Genomic DNA, 16,889 nt, shown 5'->3' with positions numbered 1-16,889 from the left:
AATTAATCGAGATATGAAATGTATAGGGCTTCCAAATTGTCAAATCATAATTTAGTTAATCACATTGATTAGGAACATATATATATTAGCATTATAAAAAGAGCATTGGCCCACCCTATAAAAATGATCTCATACAACTTTCCTAATACAATGAAACATACGGTAATAAGCCAAGTTCAAAGGTGAAACTTTTTTCTTAACAAAGTCACTCCTAATTAAGATCAATGTATTTTTCAGGTATGGGTATGAATTATTGATCATTAATTTTTTGATCATTTGGTTTTAAACCAAATAATTTGCATGACCTTAATTAAAGCATGTGAAAATTATTGACCCAACCTTAGTATTAGTCCCAATTAACTATACACCATCCACCTCTCTCTCTATATATAACTACCCTCTAAACATCCCTTTTTCACTCAATACTTCAACTCCAAATCAAAACAAACACACACCAAGTAAATGGCTTCCACAAAGCTCATAATGCTCTCTCTCTTTGTTACTCTCGTTTTCATAAGCAACCTCCAAGCCACCATGGGCCGTAGTCTCTTAACCGTTCCAGGCTTCCCCGGTGTGCCAACTGGGATCCCTACAACATTCCCAGCAACGCCATCAACATCACTTCCAACACTCCCTCCTTTTACTCCATCAACAGGAGGAGGAATCCCATCACTTCCCAACTTCCCTCTTCCAACTGGCAGTACTAGTCCTCCATCGTTCCCCGGGATCTTCACTCCTCCCGCTGTAGGAACCACTAGTCCATGAAGCTAGCTAGCTAATTTGTTGGTAGCCTGCATTTGTACGCTATCAACTGATGATCATGTTATTACTATATTATAAATGTAATCTATTGTATTAGACTCTTAGTTAATTACAAGATAAAGTAATACAGCTTATTATCTAGGTTTGTGGCTGCAGATCCAAGCTAATATAAGCTGATTATATGTTAATGTATTATGTGTACGTAGCTGGTTGTTGGTTTCTTAAATGTAATGTTCTCTGTGTTTTATAAACCTATAGTTCGTAAAATGCACATTTCTTATAAGAGTTTTAGTTTTACATATATATATATATATATATATTCATGGTTAGATTATTTACCCTGGGTTTACCAATGGGGTGAAATCCTAGTAGTATCATATCGTCACCATTTTGGCCTACATATTAAAAGTTGTATGCCATAGATTTAAAACTTATCAAATGTAAGTGGAGAAATTATATATCTACTCGTGATTTATGTGTGAGTATGATGAGGAATCGGTCATAAGTTTTATACAATGTAAGCTCAAGGTACCAATATGATACATGAGACCAGAGTTTTTACCAATTTACCTTTTTTCCATGTACCCCGGTCTGTTAAAATTATGATTGAATTTCACTCTTTTGGTTTAGTCAACCAATCTATATATATATATATATATATCTACATATTTAAATGAAATAAGGGTATCAGAGTATCACAAGCTATGACCAGATGTTTATGTTATATAGTGACCAATGAAATTATCTTATCAACGTAAGAAACTATGTATTTTATTCAAACGGTATAAGATATGTAAAGACCTTACACTGTCTGTACAAAATAAAAACATAAAACCTTTTATTATTAATTGATTGACCCAAATAAATAAATCTTTACATTTTTTAACAAACTATTTAGTTTCTTACATTGATTAGACAAACTCGTATGTCATTACACAGCGTATGTAACCATTCGATTTACAATCTAACGTCGTCTTTATTCAAACCCGTTAAAAAATTTATGAGATTTTATCATGAATATTGTTTGACCTTTGATGATAATGATGTCATCTTTTTACGTGATAGTTAGTCAAAGCTTTACTAATCCTTCCCTACTTCCCATTATAGCTCGGTAGTTAAACAACAGCTTTACATGCTAGATGTCTCGAGTTTGAGACATGGGAAGGACATTTGAAAAAAATTCACAAAAAAATCCTCCAGTGAAGCAGGTTTGAGTCCTGCGGATGGGGCAGAGTTTTATCCCAATTAAATGTCGTGCTTTCGGACGATTTACTTGGGAGTTTCTCCTTCTATTAGGTATTGAGGGTGAGGGCTCTCTAGCGCGGATCCGGTTGTTCAGTCAAGGATTCGGTGACCAGACTTGGTCACTGACGTGTGTCGTCAGCGAGTCATCAGCGAGTCCAGTGACTCTCTTCAGCGGGTGCTTTGCTTTCCAATTTGTAAGTCAAGGCGGGAAGATTTCAAACAAGATGAAGACAAAAGTCACATGTTGGTTCATCCAACTGTATTTTACCTTGTAAGGAAAAGGAACAGTTGGGACCAAAACAAGGTTTTTCTCTTTCATACCTGTTTTGGTAAAGAAGACAAAGGCTTCTGCATGCAAGTACTTTGAGCCAATGGAACGTCGACAACCACTATTCTTTCACTATATTGTAAGGCTGTATTGCCTTAATTCCCCCTCTATAAAAGGCAACACAACCGCACCATTGAGAAAGTGTGTTGGTCACCACAAAGTGTGTGTCACTTTATGTCTTGTAATTGTTTAAGTTTTTAGTTGGTCTAGACTTAGCAATTATTAGTTCATTTGTATTCTTGTAAGTCAAGTTGTATTATCGATCATGTATTGATCGTTTAATCAATGATATATATGATTAAACTTGCTTAGATCTTTTGCATTTGAACTTGTCATTGTTCTTGTTCTTTACTTTATTGTCTAGCTTAAATCTAACATAAGTGTGCAAATCGTAGACTGTTACCGGTTAAAACAAAGTGTATATTTAATAAATCTTAGGAGACAAAACTATCTTTTTTTTTACTTTCACAAACTTGTTGTGCATATCATTTGCCATAATCTGAACGTGATATTATTGTAAACTTCATTGATTATATAATATGAGTATATAGCTTTAAATATGTGTAAAATAATTGACTTAAATTTATTTAGTTTTGAGTAAATTACACTTTTCGTTCCTGAAGTTGACACGTTTTTCACTTTTTGTCCCTTAAGTGAAAAATTACAATTTTGACCTTAAAGTTGGCAGATTTTTTCAATCATCGTCCCTCGCCAAACGTCGTTAAGTTTTGGCCGTTATGTCGGACACGTGCAACACACGTGAGGGACTAAAACTGCAAAAAATGACATGTTCAGGGACGAAAACTGAAATTTACTTTTTAGTTGTCATCATCTTCATCTTCTCCGACTGACTTTCGTCGGAAAATTCGCCGGAAAACTTAAAATGCCGATATCTCACTCGTTTCTTCGAATTAGACTACGAAACCACCACCAAACTTCTCAAAATTAATTTCCGCACGAATCTTAACCAAAAGATTTCATATTCAACACTTGCCGGAAAACTCAAAATACCCTTAACATGGATTTTGAGCAATATTTCTGTACGATTTAGCTTGTTCCAATAATGCAATATTTCTGTTTTCGCAAATAAGTCCATGTTGGATTAGGTGTACATGCTCGTCACTAAGACACCAATGGTGTGCCTCATTTATTATTCCATAAGGTCTGCACCAAAAAGAAAAGTACAAAATGGGGAGAGACGTTCATGTGGGTTCGGTTTTTGTCAATGAGGCAAAGACATAAGATCGAAAAATTAGAAATATATATAAATAGGGAGCAAAGAGGGACGAAAGGACCAGGAGGCCTGACAAGTCCCTGCAACTCAAATATTTCAGATCAAAAATTCCGATCATCGTCACCTGATTCTTAGTTTATGTAATACAAGTTCAAAGCAATTTACAGTTCGTCATTTGGTTGATTATAGCTCTTGTTATATATTTTGGTTAACTGGGTCTTGGTTACAATTTCATTTACGATGCTTTTCAATTACATTTCATGAAATATCGACATTTTAAAATTTTTTTTTAGTTAGGATTCATGCAGAAATTAATTTTGAGAAGTTTGGTGGTGGTTTCGTGGTCTAATTCGAAGAAACGAGTGACATATCGACATTTTAAGTTTTCCGGCGAATCTTTCGACGAAAGTCAGCCGGAGAAGATGAAGATGATGATAACAGAAAAGTAAATTTCAGTTTTCGTCCCTGAACTTGTCATGTTTTGCAGTTTCAGTCCCTCACGTGTTTTGCACGTGTCCGACTTAACGGCTGAAACTTAACGACGTTTGGCAAGGGACGATGATTGAAAAAATCTGCCAACTTTAAGGTCAAAATTGTAATTTTTTCACTTAAGGGACAAAAAGTGAAAAACGTGTCAACTTTAAGGACGAAAAGTGTAATTTATTCTTTAGTTTTTGATATATTTTATGCAAATTATTTTACTAGACATCGTGTAGTAAATTATGCTAGTGTAGTTTTATAATAGAAGCCTGCCATTTTTTATACTAGTAGACATTGTTTTATTATTAAGAAAGCCTTACATACAATAGACAATTTAAAAATCATTCATTATTAACAAGGCTAGAAGGATGCTCGCGCATTGCAGTGGCTAAATGGTGACGGTTTGAGGATTTATGGTTGTGATGGTAATGGACTGCTGTGATTGACAACGGTGGGTGGTTATGGTGAGGTATGTGTGTTTGTGTGCGTGTTCCGAGTGGGCAGATGAGAAGAAAAGGGGAAATGAGGAGCGTGCATGGTTTTGTTTGTGTACAAAGGTATTTTGGGTAGAAAAAAAATGTTGAATTAAAAATTCTCAGTTTGTATAATAAGGGGTATAGAGATAGATAAAAATTCACCTTAGCAATTCAGTAATTCAACTATGAACTATGAAGTATGAACTATTGATTTATATCGTTAACTATTGCATCTTCGAGCCTACAAAGACTAGGGATGGTGAGTTTTTTGATTGTATTGTCTATTATTTCTTCCATTGATTTGTTAGTAGAAATCATAAGATAAACATTAGATGAGAAGAGTCGATTTTAAATCTTCTTACAAATACTCTTCCCTCCCTTCTTTTAAAACATACGGAGTATTAATGTGATAACGTTATAGCTGACTTATTTTTATTATAAAAACATAAATTTATTAAAAACTTATTCTTTTTCTAAAAAAAGACGTTTGTATTATCAGTCATTTCTAAGATTTATAGACAAAAGATATACTACTGCTATATTTTAATGATATTTAAATTATTTAGTTTAAGGCTTTAAAACATTTAGAAGTCTGGATTGCCCTTGATGGACAGATTAGAAGATTTAGACCCATTGATGGGCTGATTAGCAACTATATGATGGGCTCCTACTGGATATTTTCCTCGGCCGTTAGAGAAACAAGCCCATTCCTAACATGGTTCGAAATTAGCCTCTGCCCTCTGTACACAGTACACACAATGACACAATGCGTTATCAATGTTTGATTTTGATAGTAGCATTAAAGATTCTTTGACATCCAATTATTATTAGATAAAACTTTTAGCCGAAAAAGATATGCAATTATGAATGTATAAATTATTACTTTATACAAACTTTTTACCTGTAAACTGATAGAAAACACAAAAAATCAATCTTGGTTTGAACATGCACTTCTTGAATTTTTATAACCACGTTGATGCTCATTTGATAAATTATGAAGCTTTAAACCCACAAGGTAGCATTTTCTACCTTTAGCACATGTAGTCTGATATCATTCACAAATATTAAATTTCTTCATGGTTTAATTGTAAACTAGATATAAACATGTGCCTTCTACTTTTACTATAGATGTATCTTTTCACTTGTTAGATTAATATATATTTCAAGTTAAAACTTATTTGGAACTATGAATAATTAATATGAAAATAATAAATTGCAGAGCCCTTTATTTTATAGGCGAATTAAGGGCATGCATAGTTTTGAGTAACGATGACTTTAAATTAACAAAAATGGTACCCGTGGAGTTGGCGGCGATGGTGGTGATGTAATGGCGGTGGCGGTGGTTGCAGTGACAAGTGGTGATGGCGAGTGGTGGTGGTGGCGAACGACAGTGGTGGTGGTGGCGGCGACGAAGGTGGTGGCGGCGAAGATTGGTGTAGGTGGTGGTGGTGGCGGAGATTGGTGTCAGTGGCGACGATAACGAGTAATGCACGTTATTGATGTAATTTGGTTGTGATGAAGTGTTGAAATTTAAAATGTTTGAACAAGGTAATTTGTTTTAGAATATAGTATATAGATAAATTGTAAGTACTTAGAAATGGACTTTATTTTAAGATAATAATAAAATGACTTGTAATGAAAATAAAATATAGACACCCATGTAATCATTTTCTATATACGGGCTGTACGCCTGTACATATGAGTGGCTGCAGCTCTCCTCCTAGTCCACAATCTTTGACGATTAATAACATTTCAACTCCTTTCTTATGAAAATAACATAACAACTACATTAATACCTTCGATCTATAGCACAGATAAAAGTTAAGTAGTTACATTTAGAAAGGATATATACGAGATTCGTTTATTGCGATTAAACAATGTGATTTGCATTAGGATAACAAACATATAAATAGGATGAGAGGATTTACAGGTAAGTAATTAGGGCTATAATTGATTTTATACAATCAATTGATTGAGTCATTTCTATATGGACCAAATAGAGGAGCATGATTCAAGAGTAGAATCCTATAAATTGTTTCCTAATATAGTAATATGGAAGTTTCCCTAACAACATATTATAATTATAATAATTATAAAAATAAAAGAACTAAATGTTTGTTCTTTTTCAAAGACTTTGAGTTTAAGCTGCATTAGCTATATATGGATAAAATATGTTATTGGTAGCTACTACGCCATGCTACATTACATGAAATGTCAATGAATATTGAATTGAGACTACCAATTTCGTTGGCAAGTCAAGTTCTTCCAACTTCCAAATTCCAACTATTAAAGTTCACTTTTTATTTAAATGATCTTTTAATCTAGAAAGTATATAATTAAAGACACCAAACGAAATGTTCTTATGTTGACTTACAATAATTCATTATTTACGTATGAAAACATACGGTCATAAATCTACTGGCATCGGCCAATTTGAAGGAATTTTATAAAATTATATAGGTCACTCAACAAAATGATTTTCAGTGAACAATATCTGAAGCTATTTATTAAAAAGAGGTTTGCTAAATACAACTCTTAGGGTTATGTTTAAGGTGCATAAATTATTTGTACATTTATCATGAAAATCAGAGAGCAAACTTTTAATATAGAAGGTACAAGTTTTTTTATGCACGTCAAATACAGCCCTTAGGGCTATATTTAGCATTTCCCTATTAAAAAATGGTCAATTGATATCCAAAATTAAGACACGCAAAATTAAATTAAACTTTTTTGGAAAATATACACATACTAATCACAGTACTACTGTCAAAGATATTGGTTCGGCATAATGATAATGATAAGCCTAGCTATGTAACACAACGGAAAATTGTGACGAAGATTCTAAATATATATCCATCATTTCATACATATCCACGTGAAATTATTGCCTATTTTATTACTCATTTGAATTTGAATGAATTTATTATTGAATCCCCCCTCCAAAATACGTAGTCTATTACTATCCTCTATATAAACCACAACCCTAAGCTAAAACATTATTTTATCTAACATCTCTTCTCATCTATTCTTAATTTCTTCCAAAAAAATCACAAATGGCTTCCACCACCCTCATCATCTTTTCTCTCTTAGCCACTTTAATCATCTCCGGCAACCTCCAAACCCCAATGGCCCGTCGCCTCTTGACTATCCCTGGTTCCACACCGACTTTCCCATTTCCTACAATCCCACAAACCCCTGGCCTTCCTACATTCCCAGGTCTTCCCGGAACCCCTGGCCTTCCTACAATCCCCGGTCTTCCTGGAGCCCCTGGCCTTCCTACAATCCCCGGTCTTCCCGGAGCCCCTGGCCTTCCTACAATCCCCGGTCTTCCCGGAGCCCCTGGCCTTCCTACAATCCCTGGTCTTCCCGGAGCCCCTGGCCTCCCTACAATCCCCGGTATTCCGGGAGCCCCTGGCCTTCCTACATTCCCAATTCCAACAACTCTACCAAACCCCACACTACCCACATTCCCACCATTGCCTCCATTTACTACTACTCCTATCATTCCAAATCTCCCTTTTCCTACGCCCGGTCTCCCCTCTATCCCGCCTTTCGCCAGAATATTTAGTCCCCCGGTGGCAAAAACCGTCGATCCTTGAAGCTAGCCTATATGTGGTCATGCATTTTTCATAATATATTAATATATATATATATGAATTTATTATGTAATGTTGAGTGGTTAAGTTATCTATATATAATTTGTTATTAGTTTAATTTGATCGAATAATTGTTTATTACTACTACGCATCTTGAATTTATTTATTTTTTCGTGTATTTTTTATCTTTCTAAACATGTGTTTATAGTTTGATTCAATTCAATGTGTGTGTCTACTCTTTTCGGCCTTTAACAGTTAACTCAGACAAATGAAAAATGTTACACTTGAATTATCAAACAACATGCACTTGTACATTTTCAATCATCAGCTTGATCAAATTGCCGTCCAGGAAATTAAGAAACGGAAGAGTAAGATTATGGCTATTCTATTTATAACTTATGACGAAAAGCGAACTAAATCACCATAAGTTGATATGTGTTTAACCAATATAAATTAATTAGTTTGATCGATCTGCCAAATTATGGCCATTCTTTTCAATTTCATTTTAAGTTGTAACCAATTTTGTAAATGTACTCCTTTCGTCCCGTTAAACTGGTCCATTTTTAAATTTTCAAAGTCAAACTTTACGAATTGTGTCCATATATACTTTTGTTTGTGTTATATAATATTTGATAAAAGTTATATGAATTGATTGTATTTTAGATGTGTGTTTCATTGGTATAATTTTTATCGACTATTATATAACACAAATAAAATTATTTATGGTCAAAGTTCATAAAGTTTGACTTTGAAAGCTTAAAAGTGGACAAGTTTAGTGATACGGAAGATCGTCATACATTATAGGTCATATCAAAACTACATACTACGATCGACAGGATTACCACTTGCCACTATTCGGCAAGGAAAGTGTTCAAACCCTCCCCCAAACCTGATTACGAATACCGCCCAAACACGACCCAATACCCATCAGGTAACCTTATCAGGGACTCCATTGGAGATAAAATTATATATAAAACCCGACCCGATAACGATAGTTATTTCTCAAGAATAATTAACAAAACTTGTTTAATTTGATAAAGGATACTACTTGCTCTTGATTCTTTGAGAAATGAATGTGCAAGTTGTGGAATATATATATATATATAGGGTAACACTCCGGTGAGAACACTCTTAAAATAAGAACGGTGAGAACACTTAAAAACATCATATTGAAGCATTAAAAGTCCATAAAACTATCATAATGTTAACTAATTATCATTATTTAAGTGTTTAACAACACATTGGTCCGTCAAAATCCAGAAAATCATGTTTTTTGTTTTGTGCATCTAAGTGTTTAACAACACGTACATTGATCCGTCAAAATTGAAAAAATCACGTTTTTTGTTGGATGCATCATTTTGATGAATATGCATCCAAGATGGATGCACAAAACAAAAAACATGATTTTCTGGATTTTGACGGACCAATGTGCTGTTAAACACTTAAATAATGATAATTAGTTATACATTATGCTAGTTTTATGGACTTTTAATGCATCAAAATGTAGTTTTTAAGTGTTCTCACCGTGTTCTTATTTTAAGACTGTTCTTATTTGATTGTCCCCTTTAAAATATATATATGAGAAAAGTGAGTATGAGGCTGTTATGCACCCAACTTGGATGAAAAACCCTTCACAAAAAAAGGAACTTGAGGAGTTTTCACCCAACTTAGGTGCCTAACAGCCTCATATTCTTTTCTCCCATATTATATATATACACAAAATTAATAGATATTAGTGTGGAAAATTATGCTTACAGAGGAGGAATACCGATTCAAAATTAATCACTTATAAGTATTGATATTGGGCCGGGTCAGATCAGGGTACACACGCTAGAATCCCAGGCTGAATAGGTTCTGATATTGCCATGTCGTCTCAATTTTTTCCCCCTAATTTCCACAAACAGCTTACAACATTCTCGCACACTATAAATTAATTTCGACAACTAAACACATTTAAAATCAACATTAATATCAAAAGTTCACTAAATTAAAAGTTCAACGTCATTCTTATATGTACTGTATTTCATAAAGTCTCATATTGACTCTTAAAAGTCAACCTTTAAATCATAAGCAGCAACCCTAAATTTCTCACCAGAAAGCTTATTAATCCTAGTCTATTTCATAGTTTCAATTAAATCAAAAATTGATTTACTTTGTCATATCAATTTTAATCATCTTATCATAATAAATTTCCATACCCAAATTTCCCTTTTTATACCAATATCATGAACATAAAAGATTGAGAATTTACTTTGATTGATAGAAATATTAACACTTGATATATTCCCACTAATTAATCGCTTCTAGGATATGATGTTTAATTCAATATTAGTTTGAAATTATATTGCCATCTCAATTGCTAGTCTATAATCTATAAACCTCTATAAAGCATACAATATTGGCTTTTTATTTTTGGAAATTAATCACCTTTTTCAGTATTCCCATAATACCCCTATATAAACATAAAACCTTTATATACCCTCATTTCCCTCAATCTCTCTAATCATAACACACTTTCATCGACCTTCTATCACCTCCGTCGTCGCCCTCCTTCTCCACTACCTCCCTCAATCTCCACCACCGCCCTTCATCTCTTCCGCTGCCGCAACGCGCGGTCACTATCTCGTATATATTACAGTAATTTGTGCAGTATTGAAGTTTTGGAAATAGAATTACGGGTTGATCATATATCATATTATGATGTTATGTGATTCTTAGGATACAAGAGTACTTAATTTGGAATACCAGATCACATGAGAACACATGATGCCATTTGTTGCTTCATGCATAATTGCATTTGTTGGGTCAAGACATTTAGGTTGGTTAAGCCAGCGGATATATAGCACATGTATTTTGATCTCATCAAGTTCCTTGGTTAGGTTTCTTTGGATTGGATTTTATAAGAGTTTTGTTTTTTTAGTTATTAAGTGCTGAATGTATAAATAATGTTTGAATATATTAAGTAAAAAATAGGTAATTGACGGTTATTTTTGTTTATTAAGTAAAAAAAAAACATGAAATTTAACTGAATACATTAAGTTCTCAATTATTAAGTCTATTGAGTAAAAAAGAACGGAGCTCTAATTTGTAACTACAGAGCGTTGGAAAGTTAGTAGTGGAAAATGTGACTGATCACTAGTTTGGACACAAATAATAAATATGGATAACTGCAGAAAATAAAAAGCACCTTTAGATCAATTCACGAAAATAGCAGTGACCTTTAAAATTTTACTTTTTAGAAATGAACTTTCATTTATTCCCGAAAATAGTAACATTTGACACACGTACATGATGACATGGACATTTTTCGATTACGTGGCATACGTTATAACTACAGAAAATAGAAAGGACATTTCGACCAATTTACGAAAATAGCAATGACCTTTAAAAGTTTTAATTTCTAGTAATAAACTCATTTATTGTCAGATTACTCCAACATGACGACAACAATGTTGGAGGTGGTTTCTTCTCGATTTTTTCAACTAATTTTAGAAGTCGTTAGCCGTCTGTTCAAGTTCGAGCTAACCACTGGACCTGCGTTATTTGGATCTAGTCATCTATCGACGAACTATTCTTAAACGGTCCAGATCCGGCCTATGAAACTCTCGTCTCACCTTGAACATCCTCAGGATCTTCCTCTGGCTAAAACGATGACGTTTTGACATCTAATTTCAAAGATTTTTAATCTCGAGATAGATGAAGTAGAACCAGATCTATGTCTTCTTTAAGATCTTCATACACAACTTTTCAGCTTTTCAATGCTTGAAATAGGAAGAGACTCAACGAAAATCTATAAAATCAAAATTTAAGTTCAGGAGAAAATGACGAGAATAAATACCTTGCTAGAACCGAAACTGAAACAGAGCCATGTCATTTTTTGGGGGAAATGACACGGCTAATAAAAGTTACATAGCAGTGACCAATTCACGAAACTCCAGAAAATAGAAAAGTGACCAATTCACAAAACTCTAGAAAATAGAAAGTAAAAAATGTCACCTAATCGAAAAATGTCCATGTCATAATGTACACGTGTCAAATGTTACTATTTTCGGAAATAAATGAAAGTTCATTTCTAAAAAGTAAAACTTTTAAAGGTCACTGTTATTTTCATGAATTGGTCGAAAGGTGCTTTCTATTTTCTGCAGTTATCCCTAATAAATAAAGGAAAGTGCTAAACATATTAGAATAAAAGATTTGTACCTTAAATATCAAAAGTTCACTCCTGAATTTTGTGGTAATTATACAACTGTTTAATGCACCATAACGGCAACTCTAAGGGTTAGGGTTGCCTTTAGCAAAAGGCTATTTGTTAGTAGTGTATTTATCTTTTAGACGGTCGTGTTCGTCTAGATTCTAAATAGTGTCCAAAACGGAGCTAATAACGAGTTGTGTTATTATTTAATGAAATATGGGGTCACACATTGGTAGATTAACAGACTTAATTTAATTTATAAGGGGAGTTTTAGTGAAAACACTCACACCTAATGACAGGCAGAAGGATACGATGCATAGCCGCATAGGTTCGGGCCTGGCTGAAGGCGATGAAGAGTAATACAGGGCACTTTGCACTTTAGTTTTGGCTAGGCTCGGCTCGGGCCACTGGCTAGTACGACACATTTATTACATGTGTTACGTAAATCCTTTTATGCTGCAAATTCAATTAGCCTAACGGATCGTCTGAACTTTGCACTATTCTACTTTTGTTACTTCCACACTCTTTGGTATGTACAAGTGAAATAAAAAAAACAGTTGTGTTTATTTCCTTCTAAAATTACTGAAGATGAAATATATATTATAATGAGAACACAAAACTTTTACCAACTTTAACTATTTCAGTGACTTAATAAAAGAGGTACAGTCTAACAAACTTAGAAAAGTGTTTTGGGACGAAAAATACCATATCGAGTTGATTTTCATGAGACCGAATTCCTCCACCTTCTTGGTGTTTTAACGGCCGGTTCTGTGTTACTTTGCGATCCAGTTTCCCCATTCTCAATAGTTGTAATCTTGGTCATCCTACTTAGCTTCTTCCATCCACTCGACCATGCAGATTGGTGTTTTATCTTAATTACCTTTTCATTTTGCCTCTGCAAAACCTCCACATCATGTTGAAGCTCTAAGTACTTTGTTTTCACGGTTTCTAGATCAAATTTGAGTGTGTCAATGTCCTTTTTAGCAGTTGCCCATCCGGCTTGAAACGATTGTGGTGCTTCTTCTAGTGATGTTTTTCTGTTTTGAATAATGGGTTGGTGTTGTGGATCAGCGGATTCTTTGAAGGAAACGTTGGCTAACATATTGTTCAGCTTTATTTGCTCAGAGAGTATGACTTGCACTACGGTTCTAACAGGAAGCCTTTCGTTTTGGGCAGCATGTGTGCACGCATCCATGGAGAGCTTTTGGCAGTCCATGACTCGACATAGCCTCCTTCTTTCATGTTCCAAGAGCATAGGATGAGCCTGCAAATTGTACACATTTCAAGATAATACACAACAATTATATCTGTTAATTAAATACTTAAATATTACTCAAGTTTACTTTTAACACCCAACTCTAGTGTTTTTTACATTGTTGAACAAGGAAAAGAAGACATGGAAACCACGACTCATTCCTTATGAATGGGCCGCTGTATATGATCTCTTATGGTAAGTTAGGCGAAAAGAAACCAAAGCACATGTGGTGTTGGTTAGTCGGGTCAAATTAGTTAAACGGGTTATAAGGGTCCAAATTCACCAAAAACCTTACTTCTGCTATTTAAAAGAAAAACTCAATAAAAGTAGTACTATTTGACAATGACATATTTTCATTCTGATATGTACCAAATTTTACCCATTTTGACATATTATCCAACCCATCTCATGGTTCATGTTGCTAACTCTGTAAGGTACCTTTAAATAAGAATCAATGGCACGATATATGCCATCCTCGCAACTTCTTGTCGATTCTGGCAATGCCTCTGCCAAGACCTTAAACTTTGTTAAAGAAAGGTTTTTGTCACGTGAAACTTCAGCAAGATAACTATCCACGAGTTTCGCAACTGTCAGTTTCTTACTCGATTCATTACCCCTTTGAGTCTCTTCATCATTCTTGACCATTGATTCCTTTCCAGGACTCGAGATTTCCATCTGTTCATGAATCAAAAAATGCTCCACAATTCGTTGAACAAGATCAACATCATACATAGTTTCACTTCTGTTATAAGAAGGGATCAAAAGATCAACCAATGTAGCTTGTTCAAGCTGCATCCCAACCCGTTTCTCGAGTTCAGTAACCAAAGCTGGTGATACGTTAACCATGTTTGCAATTCTCAATAACCGGAGAAGAAAGCTGCACGAAACACTATCCTTTTGTGGTGGAATTATGCTTATCAGGCTCTCGATAATTGTTCGTTGACGTTGCCCTTTTGGGCTCGAACAATGGTTACCTTTATTCACTGCTATGATCATTTGCAGCCCACCATTCCATTTATTAGCAACCTCTTCAACCGAACCAGAAGAACTCTCCTCGATCATTCCTGGAAGATATTTCGTAGCATAATGCATGATTGCAGCTCCCATCAGCTCATGTTTCATACCTTTTACTTTAACTGCACTAATCACACGAACAAAATGATCGATTCTAAGAACAGAAATGTCTTCACACCACCATTTAGAAAACACCGAGGTCTTATTTGGGCTCGACTCTTTCTGGTTTTCACTGCACTTCCAACGAACTCCAGTGGGGTCGGTGCAGGCCTTCCATGCAACCGATTCACTACACCTTCTAACAATTTGAAGATTTTCAACCCATGGAGACAACTTTTCGCAACTTTTGAGCACCATTATTGAATCTTTCCATGAAGATAAAACTACATAGTTTAGAAAAGCTTCTGTTTTGAAAATCAAGTTTCCTTCTTCGAAATCCTCTGTCATCTCGAGGTATTCAGCAGCACACCGGAGGCCAGAAATCACATTGGCAGTCAAGTCAATGTCGATTCCGTAGCAGAATCTTGCAACTAGTCCAAAAGCTTCAGACCCACCCGGTAAATCATCTAGGAATACCCTTTTCAAGTCTTTTTCTCTTGATTCATATATAATTCTGTTCATTTTCCCACTTTTAGAAAGCAGGGGAAACTTTGTAATTTTAATCAAAACACAAACAAAAGAGAAAAGTAGAGCTAATTATTAGTCTTATACAAACAAAAGTAAGTTATATCGTAATGGGCAAAATAATAGTTTTGGTTATATTACATAAGGGGTTATGGACCTAGCTATGGCACTAAAATGTATCAAATTATATACAAATGTTTATAAATATGTATCTGACTATAATCTGTTGATCATCACATGCATTTAACTTTCAAGCTTTTAATATTGTTATATACCCAGGTATATGTGTCATCCATATACGGTCCAAGTTGTGAGTTTGCAAGTTGTTGATTGGTCAGATACAAGCGTTAAAATTTTGAAAGTTGAATACATACAAGTATACAACAAACGATTATGCTTATTTGGGTAAGAGGTCACTCTTGGTTAACTTAACAAGATCATACTTGGATACCTATTATAGACATTTATGTATGGTTTTATACATTTTCATCCCCTAACCCCTTAAGATAGATAGTGATAATAAGAATGTTTTTAATCCAAATTGTAAAGTCGATACCTTGTGTAAATGGAAGCTAATTTCACCAACTTGAACTATCAAATCACTTGGGATATCAGTTACAACATACCTGTTTATAGCACATAACTAATCAGAAACTTGAGAGTTGAGTTGACAAATTTATACAAAAATATTGACTAGTGTGGATGCTTACCAAGATTGACCTCTTTGTTCAAACTTGTCACTTTGAACACCTTGATCACTAGTATTAAGGACTCCATTGTTATAGTTTCTTGCAACATTTGATTCAGATTCAGAATCCAACATGATGAAAAGTACTGAAAAAAAAAAGCTTTAGAAGCAAATGATGGTGGGAGAACAGGGGAAAGAGAGATATTTAAAAATGGAAAATGTTACATGAACTCATATCACAAATGTGAGATATATATGCAATTTCAAGAAAGTATGCTGTTTTTGGAGAGACCAAATGGATTTCTTTTTATTATTTATGCATATTTATACGTGTTTTAATGATTAGATTTCAATGGGGTGTAACATGTTAAGATGATGGCATTATCAAATGTATATTTACATGGTTACTTTTTGAATATTATAGAAGTTAAATGATGTGTCATTTAGTTGATGGTTTGTGTATAATTATGTTGATGTGTTGTAGGGGTGGCAGCAAAGTTGACTCATGCTTGAGAGCTTGTAGAGTTAAAATATTAAATATGTATATGTAAATCTTGTAACTACTTTACTCTTTACGGAGTAGCTATTTTAGATGACGGGCTCACGGGCCCATTTCGTAAAAAGTAAAAACACATGGGCTGTTTATGTAATTATCTTTAAAAGTTATTCCGCATAAGCAAACAAAATTTAAAATAAGTTATGGTACCGATGGTACCACGTAATTTTTTTTGTTGGCGACATTCGATAATTTTTGATAATGATTATAAACAAATAAAAAGAATATAAAAAAGGAGAGTTTTAGAGTAATAAGCATAGTCTTTGGCTTGAAAAGATCTTTTAAAGGGTGTTAAATGTACTATCAACCTGCTCTTTTAATTATAGTATAGCATATATAGTTAGGTATGTGGATTTAATGATATGGAAACTAACATGGTTTTTTTTAAAAAAAACCTAACAGTGATACCTAATATTTGCATTCTTTTATTGCGATATAT

General features: G+C 34.1%; 2 protein-coding genes across 2 annotated transcripts; both read right to left on the bottom strand.

Moving 5' to 3' along the window:
- Positions 1-419: 419 nt before the first annotated feature.
- Positions 420-8,030, bottom strand: LOC122597452 (collagen alpha-1(IX) chain-like). The gene is made up of 2 exons (XM_043770044.1): positions 7,577-8,030; positions 420-742 (listed from the first exon to the last, which is right to left on the bottom strand). The coding sequence occupies exons 1-2, from the start codon at positions 8,028-8,030 to the stop codon at positions 420-422; spliced, it is 777 nt and encodes a 258-aa protein (XP_043625979.1).
- A 4,828-nt stretch (positions 8,031-12,858) lies between these two features.
- Positions 12,859-16,029, bottom strand: LOC122597451 (root phototropism protein 3-like). Its single transcript, XM_043770043.1, has 4 exons — positions 15,917-16,029; positions 15,763-15,832; positions 14,007-15,230; positions 12,859-13,577 (listed from the first exon to the last, which is right to left on the bottom strand). The coding sequence occupies exons 1-4, from the start codon at positions 16,027-16,029 to the stop codon at positions 13,035-13,037; spliced, it is 1,950 nt and encodes a 649-aa protein (XP_043625978.1). The 3' UTR covers positions 12,859-13,034.
- Positions 16,030-16,889: the final 860 nt, after the last annotated feature.

The sequence above is a fragment of the Erigeron canadensis genome, chromosome 4, assembly GCF_010389155.1.
Source record: "Erigeron canadensis isolate Cc75 chromosome 4, C_canadensis_v1, whole genome shotgun sequence".
NCBI classification, from domain to species: domain Eukaryota; kingdom Viridiplantae; phylum Streptophyta; class Magnoliopsida; order Asterales; family Asteraceae; genus Erigeron; species Erigeron canadensis.
Note: the sequence above shows the minus strand (reverse complement) of the source record. Positions and strands in the feature narration are given on the sequence as shown.